Source organism: Carex rostrata, chromosome 24 (assembly GCF_964058835.1).
Source record: "Carex rostrata chromosome 24, lpCarRost1.2, whole genome shotgun sequence".
In the NCBI taxonomy this organism is placed as follows: domain Eukaryota; kingdom Viridiplantae; phylum Streptophyta; class Magnoliopsida; order Poales; family Cyperaceae; genus Carex; species Carex rostrata.
Window position 1 is genome coordinate 4,432,914 of NC_135941.1, and position 17,174 is coordinate 4,450,087.

The following is a 17,174-nucleotide window of genomic DNA, read 5'->3' on the forward strand; positions in this document are numbered from 1 at the left end:
CATGGTTCAATTTTTTGTTTACAATTTCATGCAGGATTCACGCTTTAAATGTACAGTGTTCATCCTTTTTATATGCATAAAAAACGTGCCAGCACGAACTTTAGAGTAAAATTATTCTAACAAAAGGAAGGTACAAGATACTTTAGTATTTATTTATCTCTATTCTTATACATGGAAAATTTTCCGAATTCACTAAGATTCAAAAATTTACAATATTACATCGTTCATACTCTAAGAATTAATTAAATTCATCAACCAAAAATAAGTTAATCTTTTAAGAAATTAACTTATTTTTTATGATAACTTTCCGACCTAGATAAAATCAGAAACAGCTCATCAGCATGTTTTCAATAGATAAAAAATTTCTAGAATGTTGCATGATTAAATGAACAGATACTTAACTATACATTTTTGAATTATTAGTGTGAACATTATTAGATGAGGTGTATTCAAATTATTATTCCAAAATGATTGGATCAGCACCAAATAAATCAGATGTGTTTGGACATTATAGTAATTGTTATAGAATGTAGCCAGAAGAGAAAGCGGCCTGGCCGCATCCCATGATGCAATCCATATCATTTATAACCTTCAGATTTTTAACTTTAGGAGCGTTCTTTAACATAAACTGCCAAAACTAAAATCTAAAGAACTAACAAACAGACTGAAATACCCTAAAAAGCAGACAGAAATAGTAAAAGCAATTAGAGCCCTTTAGGTAAAAAGACCTAAACTAACTTTCTGACTGAAATCTCTATCTGTTCCTTTGATTTTAACACATGAGCTCAAATATTTCTTGTTTGATTGTGAGCTGTAATTGTCTTTCCCTTCTGAAATTATCTTCCGGCATCCCATTGAATGTTCCCGAAGTTTGTCTTGCCCAGTTTGCCAAGGTGTGCCATGGTGAAGTGCTACTCTGCTGACATGGTTGACGGTTGTACTGTCTGTGATCTGGCCATGCTCACGCTCTCGCTCCTGCACCAAGCAATACTTCCACTGCTTGGTGCGTGGCATGGATAATCATTTTTTTTATCTGCACAGTTAAGATTTTCAAAGATCAAATATTTTGCAAAGTGCAGATTGAAACACATGTTACAAAAATAAAAGGCAAAACTAATTCCAAATATCCTCACTTGTAAAATATCACATATATTATGCAAATAGAAAATAAATAGTACTTTGTATCATCTTTTAAAATACTTGTCCTTTGTATCCATGTCTACCCTGGGCATCATTTCTTTCTTATTATTCCATGTTTGAAAACATTCCCAAACAAACCCCGCTCTCTCACACTATCTTTATATAAAATTGTGTAGGGTGATTTTCACATTTCAAAAGGACTCACAAGAGAGATATAATTGGTCGTTTCCAGCTTCTAAAAGAGGCATAACTATACGGACATTTCTAGGTTTTAAAAAAATAATCATGATGGGTTAATATTTTTCAGGGGCATGTATAAAAACTTTTCCTATAAAGCTGGTTATTTCAGGCAAGTATTTACCTCCAACTTGTCCTCTTTGGCACGGTGGTTCTTAGGCAATTGCCTGAACTCATTGGTGAGGTTAATGCACTGGCCAATGCTCTCTGGCGAGACAAAATCCATTGCTATTTTTGTGCAGCTCTGTAAATTGTACTTTGTGTTAGAAACTATAATAAATGCTGATCTGATATCAGCTTTTCCAATTGGCTGGTTTCCAGTCAAAATTGTAACTAATATATGGGTCATAAATGTACCCACCAGTTCATAAATGGAATTGTAACTAAATATTGTAACAAGCAAGCAGGAATAAAGAACTTCTACTAGTTATTGTAAACATGCAGCTTTTGGAAAAATGTCAAACACAAAAACCTGTCTGTATACTTTTGTCATTTAAATATTGTATACCTAAGAAAATGGTTTTAAAACATACCTTGAGGTTACGCACTTGATGGGGGCAGCCCGCAGGTATAAATACAGCCTCTCCAATGTGTTGCACCAAAGACCATGGCTCAATCCCTACAAGTACAAGGATATTAAGTCAATAATATCATTCTTGAAAAAAAATATCATTACCTTATTTTTTTTACTCAAGAATGTTTGCATTAGTAACCAAATTCCTTCTTGAGCCGTCTCTTGTGTTCAGCTGTAAGATAGAAAGTTTCGTCGTGAACTGGATTTATAACCTAAAAAATAAGAAAACAAAAGAAACACTGTATGAGAAAGCATGCAGTAAATGAAGGTGTATTTGCATTTATGCCACTCAAAAGGTACTTTCACGATCAGATTATTTTTTGCTTGTATGTTGGTCAAGGAAACTAATAAATTGTTGTCATACGCAGAAATGAGTCTATCAACCAGTTTTCAACAGTACATCTATCAACCAGTTTTCAAGTACAATCTAGTGCATAAATCCTGGGTCACAAGTGCTGAAATGCACTGTGCATATCATACCTGATTTACGCGATTACAGTGAATATGCCGAAATTCACGAAAGTATTTCTTAAGGTATTCTTTTAGCAGAGGCACATCTTCCCTTCTAAATATTTCCCATAATGCCCCAGCTGTTTCAGCTCGATCATTCGCCTTTTTAGTTTTCTCAACCTGCTCTGCTCTGGAAGTATACCCTTGATTTTGGGATAATTCCTTCTTATCTTGCTCTCTGTGCTTTTTCTTCAAGTATTTGATTGCTGATTCTTGCTCAAAGGATGGCTCCACCGCTGAGATATGCATCAGAATGTTTACCTGGTAAAGAACACAAGTACCATTTAAAAAAATATAAGACTAAAATTCTTTTCACAGATAAATCATAAAATCAGTACCAGTTAATAAAAAAAAAATAACCAAATTATTTTGAAAATATTTCATGCCCCCGTACAATGCATCAACTATAATTTCTTCCCTGTAAACAGAAAAAATATACGGTATACCCCTGCTAAATCATGAAAATATCATCACAGAAAAATATACAGTAGACCCCCTCTAAATCATAAAAATATCATCTAAACAGTACACCATCCCTCATCTGTTATTCTTAAGATATAGAAGTACCGCTATATTCCTCGTTTTTGCAGGGATGATAATAATTAGTGGAAGAAAGGGTAGTTTGAGCATCTCAGATTACAATTTCATGTCCAGCTAAGCTATATGTAATTCTTCCATATTTCATACAGGGTCGCCTGCATTTCAATGTCAGTAAGGATATACAAGATCTTTTGACATTTTCAAGGGTGGGTACGCACATTTAACTAACCTAAGCCAGAAAGCTCTAAAAAAGTCAAAAAGTAAGAGAATGAACAAAAAAAAAAAATGAAACTTACGGCATCAGCAACATCACAGTGGAGCTTTGTCACAGAGTCACCCCGGCCAAGCTCTTCCCTAAACCCATAAGCAATGTAAGATTTTGGTCCCAGATCAGGTTTTGGTGCATCACCAGGGAGAAAGGTGGCAAGATTTAACGGGCCAGATTTAGGATTAGTGTACGTTTGGAACGGTAAAGAGTGTATATACTCAGAACAATGCAATGGTAAGACATCTTCAAAATTGTTGTAAGTGGGCCAGTCTTTTAACTTGAGCATGGCTGGCCACAGATTAGGGTGCAATCTGCCATACTTGTATCCCTCAAAGAAAACCTCAGGCTCTATGTCAACCTGTCATAACATAATTCATAGAAATAAGCTTCACATATCAGAAACCTAATTTGAATATTCTCATTAGGTTTTACTTACCTTTTGTCCATTTTAAGTTCTACAGAAAAGTATACAACTTGGGTGGGGTTTCAATATAAATATAGAATAGATTCATGGCTAAACACATATCAGCCGATTTTCATGTACTTGTTGTATAAAGATTTTTTTCTTGTTATATTATGACATACATATCATCACTCGAGGGTCAAAATGAAAATCAAATCTTACTAATAGACTAAATTACCAGTAAATAAATACAAAAGAAGTCTACAACACCAACCTGGCAACAGGAAAGACAATCAATAGCCCGGACTTGCGCTAACTCAGGATCAGTGCAGACACCTTTAACAGCAGCCCACATGTCATCGGGCTTCCAGCTTAATCCTGAATACCTAAGCATATTTCTCACTACCACAGGTTCTCCTCTTGACCAGTGCTCTCTGAAATGCCTCAGCTCAGCATTATCAGCACTTGGACAGTATATGTAATTATCGTCAGAGTGCTCCCTATCAGATGCCTTTCTTGACATGTAACCGGTCCCACAGTTGCAACAATACTCTTCATCCACATATGGCCACTCTTCAACTAGTTTTTTTGCATTGTTCCATAAAGTAACCAACCATTGGTATGGAATTAAGGATTTCAATTCAAGATGACCTACGCCACACCCACCAAGTTCTGTAGGAGGACAGGAAATGACATGATTTTTCGAGTCTGCACACCAGCTGGCAAGTGGAGCCTGGAAGTCAGAAGCACATGAGGTGGCTTCATGGTCTATCTCTTTTGTTGGGTCCCAGGTCTCACCATGTGCATATTCATCCCCTCTATATGGGTAGTGGTAAGAAGTTTCAGCACAATTGCCTTTAAGATTGCCATTTCTTAATTCCCGACAACAGGTGAGGCAGAGCTCATAGCCACAAATTTTGCAGCTTCTATGAAAATCAAAAATTGAGGTGCTGCAGTTGTCACTGATCCAAAGACAAAAAAAGAGCAAATATTAGTTATCGTCACAATTTAAAAAAAAAAATGAACCTAACATGAGGAAATAACTGGGAAGTATTTAATATCAAATAGTACCAATAAATTCTCTCTCCGTTGCACTCTGCTTTCTCTATGTCGACCTTGTGCAGATATACCCCTATACACATGCAAAGGGATAAACATGAAAATAAGGGAATGATTATATTGCAAAAAGCAAATGAGAGATAACCTTGCTTAAGTAAATTAATGTGAAGTTACCTTTATTGTGCTCTTCAATGACCTTCTCATCATATTCTTCCTTACAGATATTTCTCAGGTGAGGTAGCAAATGGTGCAACATGCATCTAGCATAGTCAACTTGCTCAAACTTATCATCCTTACAAATAAAAGTCTGCAAAAACTAAAAAGCCAAATTAGTTAGTTAACTCAGGAGGCATGTAAAAATATATCATCTGAATCTATATGCAAAAACCAAAATAATTATAGTACTATCCCACAAGTGAATTCAAGGGACTGCTGGTACAAAAAAGCACAGTAACAACTAAAAATTTGCCAGGTCAGACCATATTTTACCCGGTTAATAACAGCTGGATTTGGGTAAATTTGTCAAGTATACTGAGAGCTGCCAACAAGTTTCCTGCAACTGAAAAAATGATGTGGACTTTATTTTCTAACTCTGGTGTTGCAATAGAATACTACTATAATGTGCTTCGTTTCTTATAGGAAAATTGTTTGCCTTGATAGAATGCTATGGGGTAATAAACTACTTTGAGACTATTTTATTACTTGCAAGATTTAGGAGGTGCCGCTGGTGCATTCCAAATACATTGTTTAGCACCATCTCTGGTGAGAACCTAGCAGCACTAGGGCACAACACAACTAAGGTATGACGGAAATTTATTCAAGTTGATTTGAAAATTACTCTTGACTGAATATTTTATGTTGATGGGAATTGAATAGTTGAGAACAAAATGTCAAGCATTGTTTTTAGCAAACAGTGCAAAGATAAAGAATCCACCAAAAGTACCTCTTAACACAACTTATCAAACTGTCTATTTCCTTAATTACACTCATCAATCTTATTGATGCAAAATGCAGAAGAATCAGAGGAGCCTAAACTCTTACCAAACATTTTTTTTATAATCTGATCTGACCAGAAAAGGCAGCCCAACTAAAGACAAAACTGACCTGAAGTTTTTTGAAAATTTAGTGACAAAGGATAACTACATCAGAGCCCAATGAATAGACCGTAGACACAAATCACACAACTAAACCTGAAATCAATAAGACTGACATCTAAACAGATCAAACCAATTAATCCCTGAAAAAAGAAAGGGAAAAAAAACCAAGGTAACCCAAATTGACAAGCACACGTGAACAGAAACAACACGATCAGAAACCCAAGGTAATCCAACAGTAGCCGAAGAAACCAGGGTCTTATTTGAAAGAAAAAAAAAAAAATGAAACCGGAGCAATCACAAACCCAAATTGACCAGACCCAAAGTCAATTAAACCAGATATCACCATATATGATTGCAAGCGATTGAAATTACTCAAGAATTGTTCTTTCTTGAGTAATGTTAAATGCAAGTACAGTAAGAAAATCTGTCCGGAATGACTAAATAATTATCAAAGGAACACAGCAATAAATTATTATCCCAAATGGAAAAATAGATGATCTGATGACTACAAGAAATGCAAGATGTAATCCAAATTTCAGAAATGAAGAATAAACATAAAAATAATAAAATTTCCTCACCAAGAAGTTGTGAATCAGTCAAAATTTGTCAAATTAAAAAAGATGATAGCAATTTACTCACCGAATGAGATTCAGATTCATCGCTAAAACATGCACGTTGCTTCTTCGTGAGCAAACCACCTTCGTTGTTAGAACAAATCGACTTCTCGTTACTCTCGGATGCCTCTTTTCTGTGTTTTCTTACGCGACCAAGACCTCTTTGATCATCGAACCTCAATCTTTTTCCCAATCCAATCGGTTTCGATCTTTCTCTTGAAAGAAACTCGTGATCTTGGACGCAATTTTCCATTTCAAATCTAGCCACAGACAACCAATACCAAATCGAACTAGTGCTCTCAATCCCAACGGCTCCCAATTTATATTTTTTTTCCATCTTTTAAAATGGAAGAGACTAATTTGAGAAGTGTCGAATGCTAAAAATAGAAAACAACGGCGCTTCTCATTCAAATCCCTTAAAATTCCTTCCTCGACTCAGTTGTCACTTGTAGCTCTGCTCTGTATATCTTTAACGGGTTGATTTCGTTGCGGATCTTTAATTATTTTTTCTCGACCCATAAAACAGAGTTCGCGCTTTGTTGGTCAAATTCGGAAAAAGTAGTCGGTAGTCTCGGTACAGGATACTCTCTTGCGAATTTTCTGTTGTATGTCGCTGACTAGTGGGCCACTATTGCTCTCGAGCTCCTTGGCCTGCTCCAAGAGAGCGTAATCCATATTTATTTTTGGATCACAGCCGTCCGATTGGAATCTGGGCCAATCCAGTCCGAGATGGAACGCACGGATCCGTTGTAATACTTTAGAGCATCTACATCTCTGAAATTATTAGAGTTTCTAATTTGACGTGGCAGTTTCTAATCCAGTTTCAGAGATGTGAGAGAGTTTCTTATTTAGAAACTATGCAGGAAAGTTTCTTATTAAGAAACTGTTTATAAACTCTATGTTGGCCAAATGATTGGCTCAAATTGTTTCTCATTTTTAATTTGTTGCTGACGTGGCTTAATAGAAACTCTAAAATGAGTTTCAGAGATGTAAGAGTTAGAAACTTTAAAGACTATAATTTCTAAAAAGTTGTTAACAGTTATTTAGAAATTCTTTTGAGTTTTAGGAATGTAGATGCTCTTACAACTGTGTAACTCGTGTAGTTTCTTATTTATTCTTGTAGACTTTAATTTATCTTATTCACCTCTCAATTCTTACTACATTTTCTTATTTACTCTTTATGTGGTTAATCTTATATTAACTTTAATTAAATTATTAAAAAAAATTTAAGTTGCCAATATATGATTAAGAATTATAAAGCCACAATCACTTTAGCTCTCATTTATCATGCGACCGTTCTTAGCTCTGACCTTGTCCCGTATTCAGTCTTCTCTTTCTAGCGTCCGCCGCCTGCAGGTGCCGATCCCTCTCCTCTCCCGAACCATCATCTCTTGCAATGTTCATCACTTCGTTCGTAATCTATGAACATAATAATAAAATTCTTCAATTTAAGCATACGCACTGATAGGGCCATGTGCCCAAAGTCCTTATAAAACCAATCTTAAATTACAAAGAACAACTTGGGTTGAGAACTACTTTGATGAAATCAACCCAAAAACAAACAAAAGGCTCGATATGGAATGAATACATAGGTAGTCCAGTTACATGGCCCAACCCAAGATGGGAGCATCCTGATCCAAGGCCTGATTCAGAATCGGCTTAGTATCACCTCCAGTAACCATTCGTACAGGGCGGGTGCGACTTAATCACCGCCTTCTATGCGGACGTCACCGCTCATTATGCGACCCCCGCATTATGCATATGCGGGTGTCACCACATTCCACACAAGCCTGATCGCTCCTATGCGATCCCCTCTGACAATTCTGACAATGCGGGATGTCAGAACTGGAGAAGGCTATTTAAGGTGAACAGTTACGTTGAATAGGGGCTAGCCCTTTCACAACTTGAGACATGACACAGGGTAGAGTTATAGTGTCTCACAATTCTCATCGAGTTATTAATCTCGACTTATACAACTCGGACCATTCTCTCAGAACGGGACGCCACACACACAAGTACACATCCAGTTATAAAACCCATTACGGACCTCGAACCTTACCTCGACATAGGCCGTATCACGCACATTAAAACATAAATATTGTTTTATTTATTATGAAGTATATTCTTTCATTTGTTCTTTAACGTAGATGTGCTGCTGTTAGATACACAGATGAACTTTTAAATCATTTAAAAGGCCGGTGTCTAGCATATGTAACACTTTATTGCAGGAATTAAAACGATATTTCATGCGGTACAAGAGAACTTACCAGTGCGACCCAATATTTGCATTGTATTAGAATTTGTGATGACGTACAAACAATTGATGGAGGGAAGTTTTAATCTGATAGCACTCAAAGTATTTCATAATTGCAATTTGCATCTAACAGTATGTATCATGTGAACTTTTTTTCTGATTTGAAACAAAACTCTAACATATCCTGGTTGACAGCTTTACAATGAAAGTAATTATCACTGATAAGTTGATTTATATCTTTGCAACATAACAGTTGTAATTATGGTAAGTTTATTTAATGTAGAGTTATTGCTTGCGCTGCGCTAATGCACCGCTCAGGCGTACCTACCCGCTCATGGCGGATTTTTTGGTTTTTTTAAAAACAATACAAACCAATGGTGCTTGTTTTTTTAAAATAATTAAAATTGATTCTATTTAAAAAAAAATCTGAGTGGAGAAGAGAGGTTCGGTGACAATATGAGAGAAGGTAACCGATGAAGCGGAAGAGGGAGTTGGGTTTCTTTCGCAAGATGGAGATTTGCGCTGACACATATATCTTTTGCCGAGAGAAGAGAGGAACCAAGGACAGTTGAGTCGAGGGTGAAGGATAAGTTTAAAATTCCATACCGTATAGAATATTTGCGGTCCGGTTTTTTTTTTTTTTTTGATTTAAAATTCCAAATCGTATATATTATATGCGGTCTGGATTTTTTGTTTTTTTCAAATGACTATGGCAATTTTTGAGTGATGATATATCACGATCTGTTTAGAGATTTTGTATGAAACTTCACAGTCTTATTCTACGATGTCAAGACTACATGTCGGTTAATTATGAATTCGGAATTAATGGGTGGTATTCATTTAATTCTGATTTATTAGGGTGGTAAGGGAAAAAAATTTCGGTTTTTGAAGTGGCTAGTGAGCTAATTTCTTGGCAGGACATGATCCAAGATTCGATATACACCGTAATATCCTCATAGAGTCCCACGTAGCAGTTCTTCCAGAACCTTCTTTAACTTGGGGACCCCGAGTCCATATTCTCTGAGGTAACATAATATTTCTGTTCAAATCCCCCGAGCCAATCCGCCCGAGAGCTCTTTCAATATTCGTGCTATTCTAATCGAACAGTTCCATTCTAAACAGAAATATTCTGTTACCGTAGGTGTTATAAATTCGCGGTCCACGATGTCCTCGTTGCAAGCTCCAATTTGCACGCGGGGCACATTTGTTCGAGTCATCACGATTAAAGATTAATGTAAAGTTTCGGGTCCAGGAGTTCAATGTAAAGCCATATTATAAAGAGAGTCAACGACGAGTCAAGGACGCTTGTGTGGCACTGTGGTTATTACTTTTAAACACAGTGGTATGGTGGTCTATGTAAACAAATATAGACCAAAAGTTCCTTTTTTTTCGCGCCGTTTGGCTTCTTAGCGAGAAATTATTCTATAGACCTGTTGTAATATTAAAACGTAAAATATCAATGTTAGTTAGTTTCTGAACACCCTGGTCAGTTGTACAATATCCTCTAGAACATGTGTAGAGTAATTTTTTCTTCGTGTCCTGGCTCCAGCCCCAAGAGTACCAGTACCAGAATCCCAGTAGAGTAGTATTTTTTCTACTCGGTCTCCCCTCCACTAAAAATCCAAAACCCTAGCCCCCAATCCAAAACCCTAATCCAATTCCTCTATTACTTCCCTCCAAATTTAACTATACTCCTTATTCGTTGAACGCCATTAATGACCTCCACTGTTAGCAATGCAAAAATTCTTCAGAGGCACCTGCTTCCCCGGTAACGCCCTCCTTCCGACCGCCTTTTTGATTGAGCGCCAGGCATCTCTTTGTTCGTCGATGCCTTCTGTTCGTCTCCGCTCATCTGTCCCATCCCCGCAACGAACCCCTAACCCAAGCCAAAGCGTCAGTACCCGCCGTGCCTTCTTTGCCGGAGCAAGCTCTAACCGTCACCGTGGTTCCGCCGGGTTGCGTTACGGTGGTGGGCGACGAAGGTTTTCGTCTGTGGAAGCTTCGAAGAAAGATGAAAACTACGAGGAAGTGAATGGGGACGAAATGGAGAAGAAGGCTAAAGTGGAGCTACTTTCTATACCAGGTATTGGGCCGAGAAATTTGAGGAAATTGGCGGATAAGGGTTTTCAAGGGGTAGCACAACTCAAGCAACTATACAAGGATAAGGTAATGACTTCTTTTTTAAGCGTGTTTAGTTGATAGGTTTCTTTTCTTTGTACTGTTAGCTTTGAGTTTTCTGGTTTTTTCATTTCTTTCTTTATAGTATAAAATGTTCTGAAATTAATTGGTACAAAAATTTTAGTACAACTCTCAATGCACTCTATAAAGGTTTTAACTGAACGGTTGAGTTGATCATTTTAGCCTTTACTCTGGTGGGGTTAAGGGCTGAAATGGGGTTATCAGACTTTAAAAGAGGAATATTTATTCCTGTTATGTTGTAATGCAGAATAATGTTCTGTTGGTTATTTTAACAGATGGTTTATTTTCTGAGAGTCTTAAGTTGGCAAAAGGCCCTCCAATAGGTTGCATCAGAAATTTATAAGGCGGTTAAAGGTCTTCATACAAATATACAATATTCTTTATAATATCTAATGTTATCTAGTCCTATGAGCTTCAAATAAAAAAATAAAAAAAATCTAATGTTATCTTAGCTTTACACAGATGTGTTTGTTTGTGGTTGCATGATGTGATCTTATTTTTAACTAACATTAACTAATTAAAATAGTAGATTGGGTTTGTGGTTATATGGTGATAGGAATCCAGCAACATATCAGTAAAACTTGTTAGATGAAAGCTGTACAATTTTATTTTCTTTTTATGGATTTTTCCCTGTTCAAAATTTGTAGTTCTTTGGCAAGTCTAGTGAGAAAATGGTCGAGTTTCTTCAAAGCTCAGTTGGCATAATCCATAAAAACCATGCTGAAAGCATCACTACCTTCATAAAAGAATCAGTAGATGAAGAAATTAAAGATGATAGTGCCGAATCAGGTCCAAAATTGGCAAAAAAGAACCGGCTCACCTTCTGTGTGGAAGGAAACATAAGTGTGGGGAAATCCACGTTCCTTCAAAGAATTGCAAATGAAACCCTAGAATTGCGTGATTTGGTGGAGATAGTGCCAGAGCCGGTATCCAAGTGGCAGGATGTGGGGTCCAAGCACTTCAACATTCTCGGTTTATTCTATTCTGAGCCAGAGAAATATGCATATACATTTCAGAATTATGTATTTGCTACAAGGGTCATGCAAGAGAGAGAAACATCTGGTGGTATCAAGCCTATTAGATTGATGGAAAGAAGCGTTTTTAGTGATCGCATGGTAAGTGTTTTGTTTTTCTTGCATGTGTGATTTGAAGATATCATTATGATTCTGAAAATGTTTGATTTATGAGTCCTTGTTTACCATTAGAGCCCTGTTGTGCTAATAATGACTGGAGGAGGAATAAGCAATACCGACCTGGGATTTTAAACTATTTCAGAGAAGTTATTTTAAATACAGAACTTTCAAGTTTTTATTATATCTCATAGATTATTAATTTGTGCTATGTACTATGTTGAATGAATGTTAAAGCGTGTCCATTGCACTTTGTTGTTTCAATTTTTCTTTTAAAGGCTGGCAGAATGGGGTTCAGAAAATTGCTGATTGTATTAGCAACTCCTGGACATGTGCATGCAATAAACCTTTTTTGCAGGAAATGACCCGGAATTTTTTTTTTATTGTTCTTATATAACTCTGTAGTCTGAAGTGACACCCCTCTTGATTCATGTCAGGTGTTTGTCAGGGCAGTGCATGAGGCAAAGTGGATGAGTGAAATGGAGATCGCCATCTATGAGTCATGGTTTGACCCATTTGTATCCTGCTTGCCGGGCCTGGTACCAGATGGATTCATATACTTGCGGGCAACCCCTGACACCTGTCACCGCAGGATGCAGCACCGCAATAGGAATGAAGAAGGTAAGGTCAATATTGATTATTTGAGAGGGTTGCACGAGAAGCATGAGAGCTGGCTGTTACCCTCTCAAAGTGCGTCGGGTGAAATCTTGTCGGTTAGTGGTTTGCCAGGTCACTTGGAGTGCTCCCTGCCCCCTAATATTAGTAATAGTGTGTTCTATCTTGAGGGGAATCACATGCATTCTAGCCTCCAAAAGGTAATTTCCATTCATTGCAGTTTATATAATTGAGTAGTGTTTTAAAGAGCTGTCTTCCTGCTAAACGTTGCAAGTTTTCTTCACACTTCTGCAAAATGTAGATCATCACCAAAATGATTATAACGGAAATGTCTTGCTGACTATTCATCAATAGGAGCTTTGTGAATAATTTGGTTATGGTGTTATGTATATAGGTACCTGCTTTAATACTGGATTGTGATTCGGACATTGATTTCAACCGTGATATTGATGCCAAACAAAAGTAAGTGACTCGGCATTATTTAATTTTTTTTTTGTTTATGATTTTGATTGTTTGTTGTGCTAATTCAACCCTGATATTGAATGATATTGAATATTTTTCTAACAGGTATGCACAACAAGTGGCTGATTTTTTCGAGTTTGTTAAGAGAAAAAGGGAAACTTCAGATGCTCAACCAGGCAGCAGTAATCCTAAAGGAAAAACTGAACAACAGATTATGCTGCCGCACAGCACTGATTTGTGGGTCCCCCCAAGTGGTTTTCCTAGTTATGAACATGAAATCAGAAGAGGTATGGCTACTTTGCGGAGGTAGGGTTTAGATTACTAGCTTTTTTATTTAGTATATGGCTTCTTTGATGAGTTTTCAGGAGTCATGGATTAGCACTGTGGTTGGGGGGCTACTTACTGTGTGTTTTTAAATGGGGTATGGTTAGTTAGTTATAACAGCACGCTTAAGTAAAGTATTTTCTTGTAAATGGTGGTTTCTTTTAGAATGTACGGTACTGTACGGAATGCAAGCATATCTAATGTTCGTTTCTTAATTTAGATGAATGAGTCTCTTTATTTGGTGTATGTAAGGTTTGGTAACTTGTTGACTTGAACGGTATGTGAAAAATGAGTTGGCTTGCTGCTGGTGCATTTAAAAGAATGAATTGGTCTCTTTACTTGGTGCACTTTGGATCTCTAATGTTCGTTTCTTCGAGTTGCAATCCTTCTTTTAGGGTGTGCTCAGGAGGAGGGAGAACCCTTTCATTAAAGGGAGGGGAGGGGAAATTCGCTGATTTTCGGGCTGCCCAGTGTCTTCACCTGCTGTAGAAGAGGGGAAACGGAGAGTTAGAGGAAGGGAGAAATTACTGTTCGGAGGGGAGAAGAGAGGTTCTTAACGTTGATTTTCGGCCAGATCTGTCACCTCCAAATCGGGGTGTAGAAATTACTGTTCGGAGGAGTTTCTTCTTCCTTTCGTTCCTTCCCCTTCTTCTACTGGCGTCGGTTGTGGAGCACGCCCAATTATAAGAAAATCCTTTTAATTGACTTTCTTAGTTTCTTACAATTAGGTGAAAAGTTGCTGGTCTTATTTATTTTAATTGCATGTTCTTTTAGGCCTATAAGCAAAATAAAGTTACCAAAGCCCAAAGCAGAAAGCGGACTCGGAAGCTACGGTAGATATGGGGACTGCGTATATATAATGAGCCACAGAGCCGAAATTTTTATTAATATCCAAAAAAATTATAAAATTTCAAAATATATACTCATTTTTTTGATTTTTTTTTTTTCAAAATCGGCTAATATGGAGAAGAATTCCCTGAATTTAGTTCTTTCTGGAAAATTATTCTCCGGATCCAAAGCGTCTTGATTAACGTGGATCCGGAGATTTATTTTCTGGATTGGCGGATCTGGAAAATAATTTTCTGGATTGGGAATTTCGGCTATAAAATGTCCATTTTGCAACCCCTCATCTCACAACTCACACTCCCCTTTTCTAAAATTTTCTCTCTTTTTTGTCTAATTGTCTAATTGAGCGGCTCTTCAGTTCACGTATTTTTGTAATTTAATATTTATTAAATAAATTAGTTTGGAAAATAATAACATAGTTTAGAAATTGGTTTATAAATAATTAAATGGTTTAGAAATTATTTAAAATATTGTCCAATTAAAATAGAGTACTGTTAAAATTATTTAGAATATTGTCCAAAATGGTTTAGAATAGTGACTTGATAATTTAGAAAAATCCAAAATAGTTTAGAATAGTGATCGGATAATTTAGAAAATTACAAATTGTTTAGACTATTGATCAAATAATTAGGAAAATTCCAAAATGATTTAGAATATTGTCTAATTAATTTAGAATATTCTCCAAATTATTTAGAATATTGTCCAAAATGGTTTAGAAAATTACAAATTGGTTTAGAATATTCTCCAAAATGGTTTATAAAATTACAAATTAGTTTAGAATAGTGACCGAATAATTTAGAAAATTCTAAAATAGTTTAGAATATAGCCTAAATAATTTAGAAAATTAAAAAATAATTTAAAAATATTGCCTGAAGAATACAGCGTTAACTATAGGACATGGACTAAATGTCAAGTACAGAACATTCTTTTTAAACTGATGGCGCTTTCATTAGCGCCTCTACCTCAAGGTCCTCAAACAAGCTCATCCTTAGCGACGTATCAGCGTTTTAGAAGCTCCACCACATATGTCATCACTTCTCCGAACAGATGCTGTGTCCCTAGAGCGGTCAGTGCTTCTTCTCTGAAGTGAATTTGCTTCCGGTTTCTTTTCCGTTTTGTATTGAAACCACTCAAAGAAAGGAAAACTATCATAATTGATTTTTATAAGGGCATGTTTGTTTGTCACGTGATACAGAGATGAGAATTCAGTTTTTTAAAAGTGGAAACTCATGAGATACGAGTACGTACAAGATTATTATGGGAATATGCTGAAATGATTATTCGGTTGTATCATGAAAAATCTTAATTTGTTTTAAAAAATATATATATACTTAATTATATATCTCTAAAATTTTGATTACAGGAAACAAAGCAAATGTAGCATACATCTATTTTTGTATGGAACAATAATTTAATTTCTAGGAAATTTTTTTTAAAAAGTTAAAACTACAGATGTATAAATCAATTAAATATACACGTAAAATTTGGATAAATTTTAATGTTTTATCCATAATAATCGATTAACTTCAACCGTTTAAAAGATTTAAATGTATTGAAAATCCTATGTCCGTCCAGTCATTCTCCAGTGCCAAGGCCAAAAATTGAAAAGATTTAATCTATTTTTCTTGTTTTTATTTGATTTAGTTATCTGGGTAACATACGCCACAAGAAATTATGAAAACAAAAATAACTATGTTCGGACAGTTGTATCAGTTTAGTCCCACATTGGGAAATTTTATAGGTAAGGAGAGCTTATATAAGAGGAGTGAAACATAGAATATTTGGAAAGAGAATATAGTGAGGAGAGAAGAGAGAGAGCGTAGAAAGAGAAGACAAATTGACTCCACGAATTTTATTTTCATTAAATTGCACTGGCATAGAGTGGAAAAAAAAAAGTGCCATGTCGTGATTAATACATCGTGACTTTGCCGTGCTGTAATCAAGTGAACAATGACTCGTGCCGTGCCGTGACCAAAATGTCAAGGGGTGGTCACGGCACGCGAGTCACGTGTCGTGTCCAAACGTTACTGGTCACATTCTCACATTTAACTATTTTTCTTAATTTAAGTTAGTTTTTTCAAGATTCATCATTTGATTAAAACCTAACGGTCTTAATTACACGTGACTCGCGTTATTACGTACCGTGCCGTACTGTGATCGGATCTTTCGCGTGCCGTGACCAAAATGTCAAGGGGTGGTCACGGCATGCGACACGCAAGTCATGGCACGGAATAGTAACACGTGCCATGTCGTAACCGTGCTGTTCCGTGACAGAGCTGGCTCCGTTGTGCCATTTTTTCCACACTACACTGACACAAAACCGAGATAGAATTTAAAATGAGAATAGATGGGTCAAAACCAACTATCCGAACACCCATTAGGAACATTGATAAAATTTTTTTCAATAATTCTCATTAAATCCCACTCCTCCAAACATGTCCTAATTAATTGAGTGAGGCACTAAGGCTATGATACTATACATAGCACAGATTGATCAGCACTATAGATCAATATCTTTATTTTTTTAATTTAAATAGTAGATCTGAACTGTTAAACGCGATCTCCATAGTACGGATTGGTCCGTACTTAACAAACTAACAATAGGGGCACTTCAATGCTTAAATTGCAGAACTCAAGATTACTAAAGCTTGCTTGAGCCTGACAAAAGTTCAACCTTTGAAATAGCCTTGTACTGGGTTGTTTTAATCATATCATAATACATGAATTCGACCTTAAAGAGAGTTCAAACTCCTTATAAGAGGAATCGACTTTAAGAGAGTTCAAACTCCTTATAGAAGAATCAAATTTGCTGCTCTTCTCTCAGAGCTAAACTGAAAGTTCTTGATTATGTGTTTATGTCACAAAATTAAAATACATGAAATTGTAATAATTCTGAATGTAA

At 36.3% G+C, this 17,174-nt stretch overlaps 2 protein-coding genes across 5 annotated transcripts; one reads left to right on the forward strand and one right to left on the reverse strand.

The window, feature by feature from the left end:
- Window positions 1–901: 901 nt before the first annotated feature.
- Window positions 902–7,075, reverse strand: LOC144575896 (lysine-specific demethylase JMJ26-like). Of its 4 annotated transcripts, none has more exons than XM_078326149.1 (10): window positions 6,468–7,075; window positions 4,906–5,038; window positions 4,744–4,804; window positions 3,947–4,634; window positions 3,298–3,627; window positions 2,432–2,722; window positions 2,091–2,163; window positions 1,911–1,996; window positions 1,502–1,621; window positions 902–1,033 (listed from the first exon to the last, which is right to left on the reverse strand). In XM_078326149.1, the coding sequence occupies exons 1-10, from the start codon at window positions 6,777–6,779 to the stop codon at window positions 962–964; spliced, it is 2,166 nt and encodes a 721-aa protein (XP_078182275.1). In that variant the 5' UTR covers window positions 6,780–7,075; the 3' UTR covers window positions 902–961. The 4 variants fall into 4 exon arrangements, with proteins under 4 accessions (XP_078182275.1, XP_078182276.1, XP_078182277.1 ...); XM_078326150.1 differs by having other exon boundaries at window positions 3,298–3,615; window positions 4,906–5,047; XM_078326151.1 differs by having other exon boundaries at window positions 1,911–1,960; window positions 4,906–5,047.
- Window positions 7,076–10,287: 3,212 nt separating this feature from the next.
- DNK (P-loop containing nucleoside triphosphate hydrolases superfamily protein) lies at window positions 10,288–13,645 on the forward strand. The gene is made up of 5 exons (XM_078326003.1): window positions 10,288–10,862; window positions 11,543–12,010; window positions 12,463–12,840; window positions 13,035–13,102; window positions 13,208–13,645. The coding sequence occupies exons 1-5, from the start codon at window positions 10,431–10,433 to the stop codon at window positions 13,410–13,412; spliced, it is 1,551 nt and encodes a 516-aa protein (XP_078182129.1). The 5' UTR covers window positions 10,288–10,430; the 3' UTR covers window positions 13,413–13,645.
- Window positions 13,646–17,174: the final 3,529 nt, after the last annotated feature.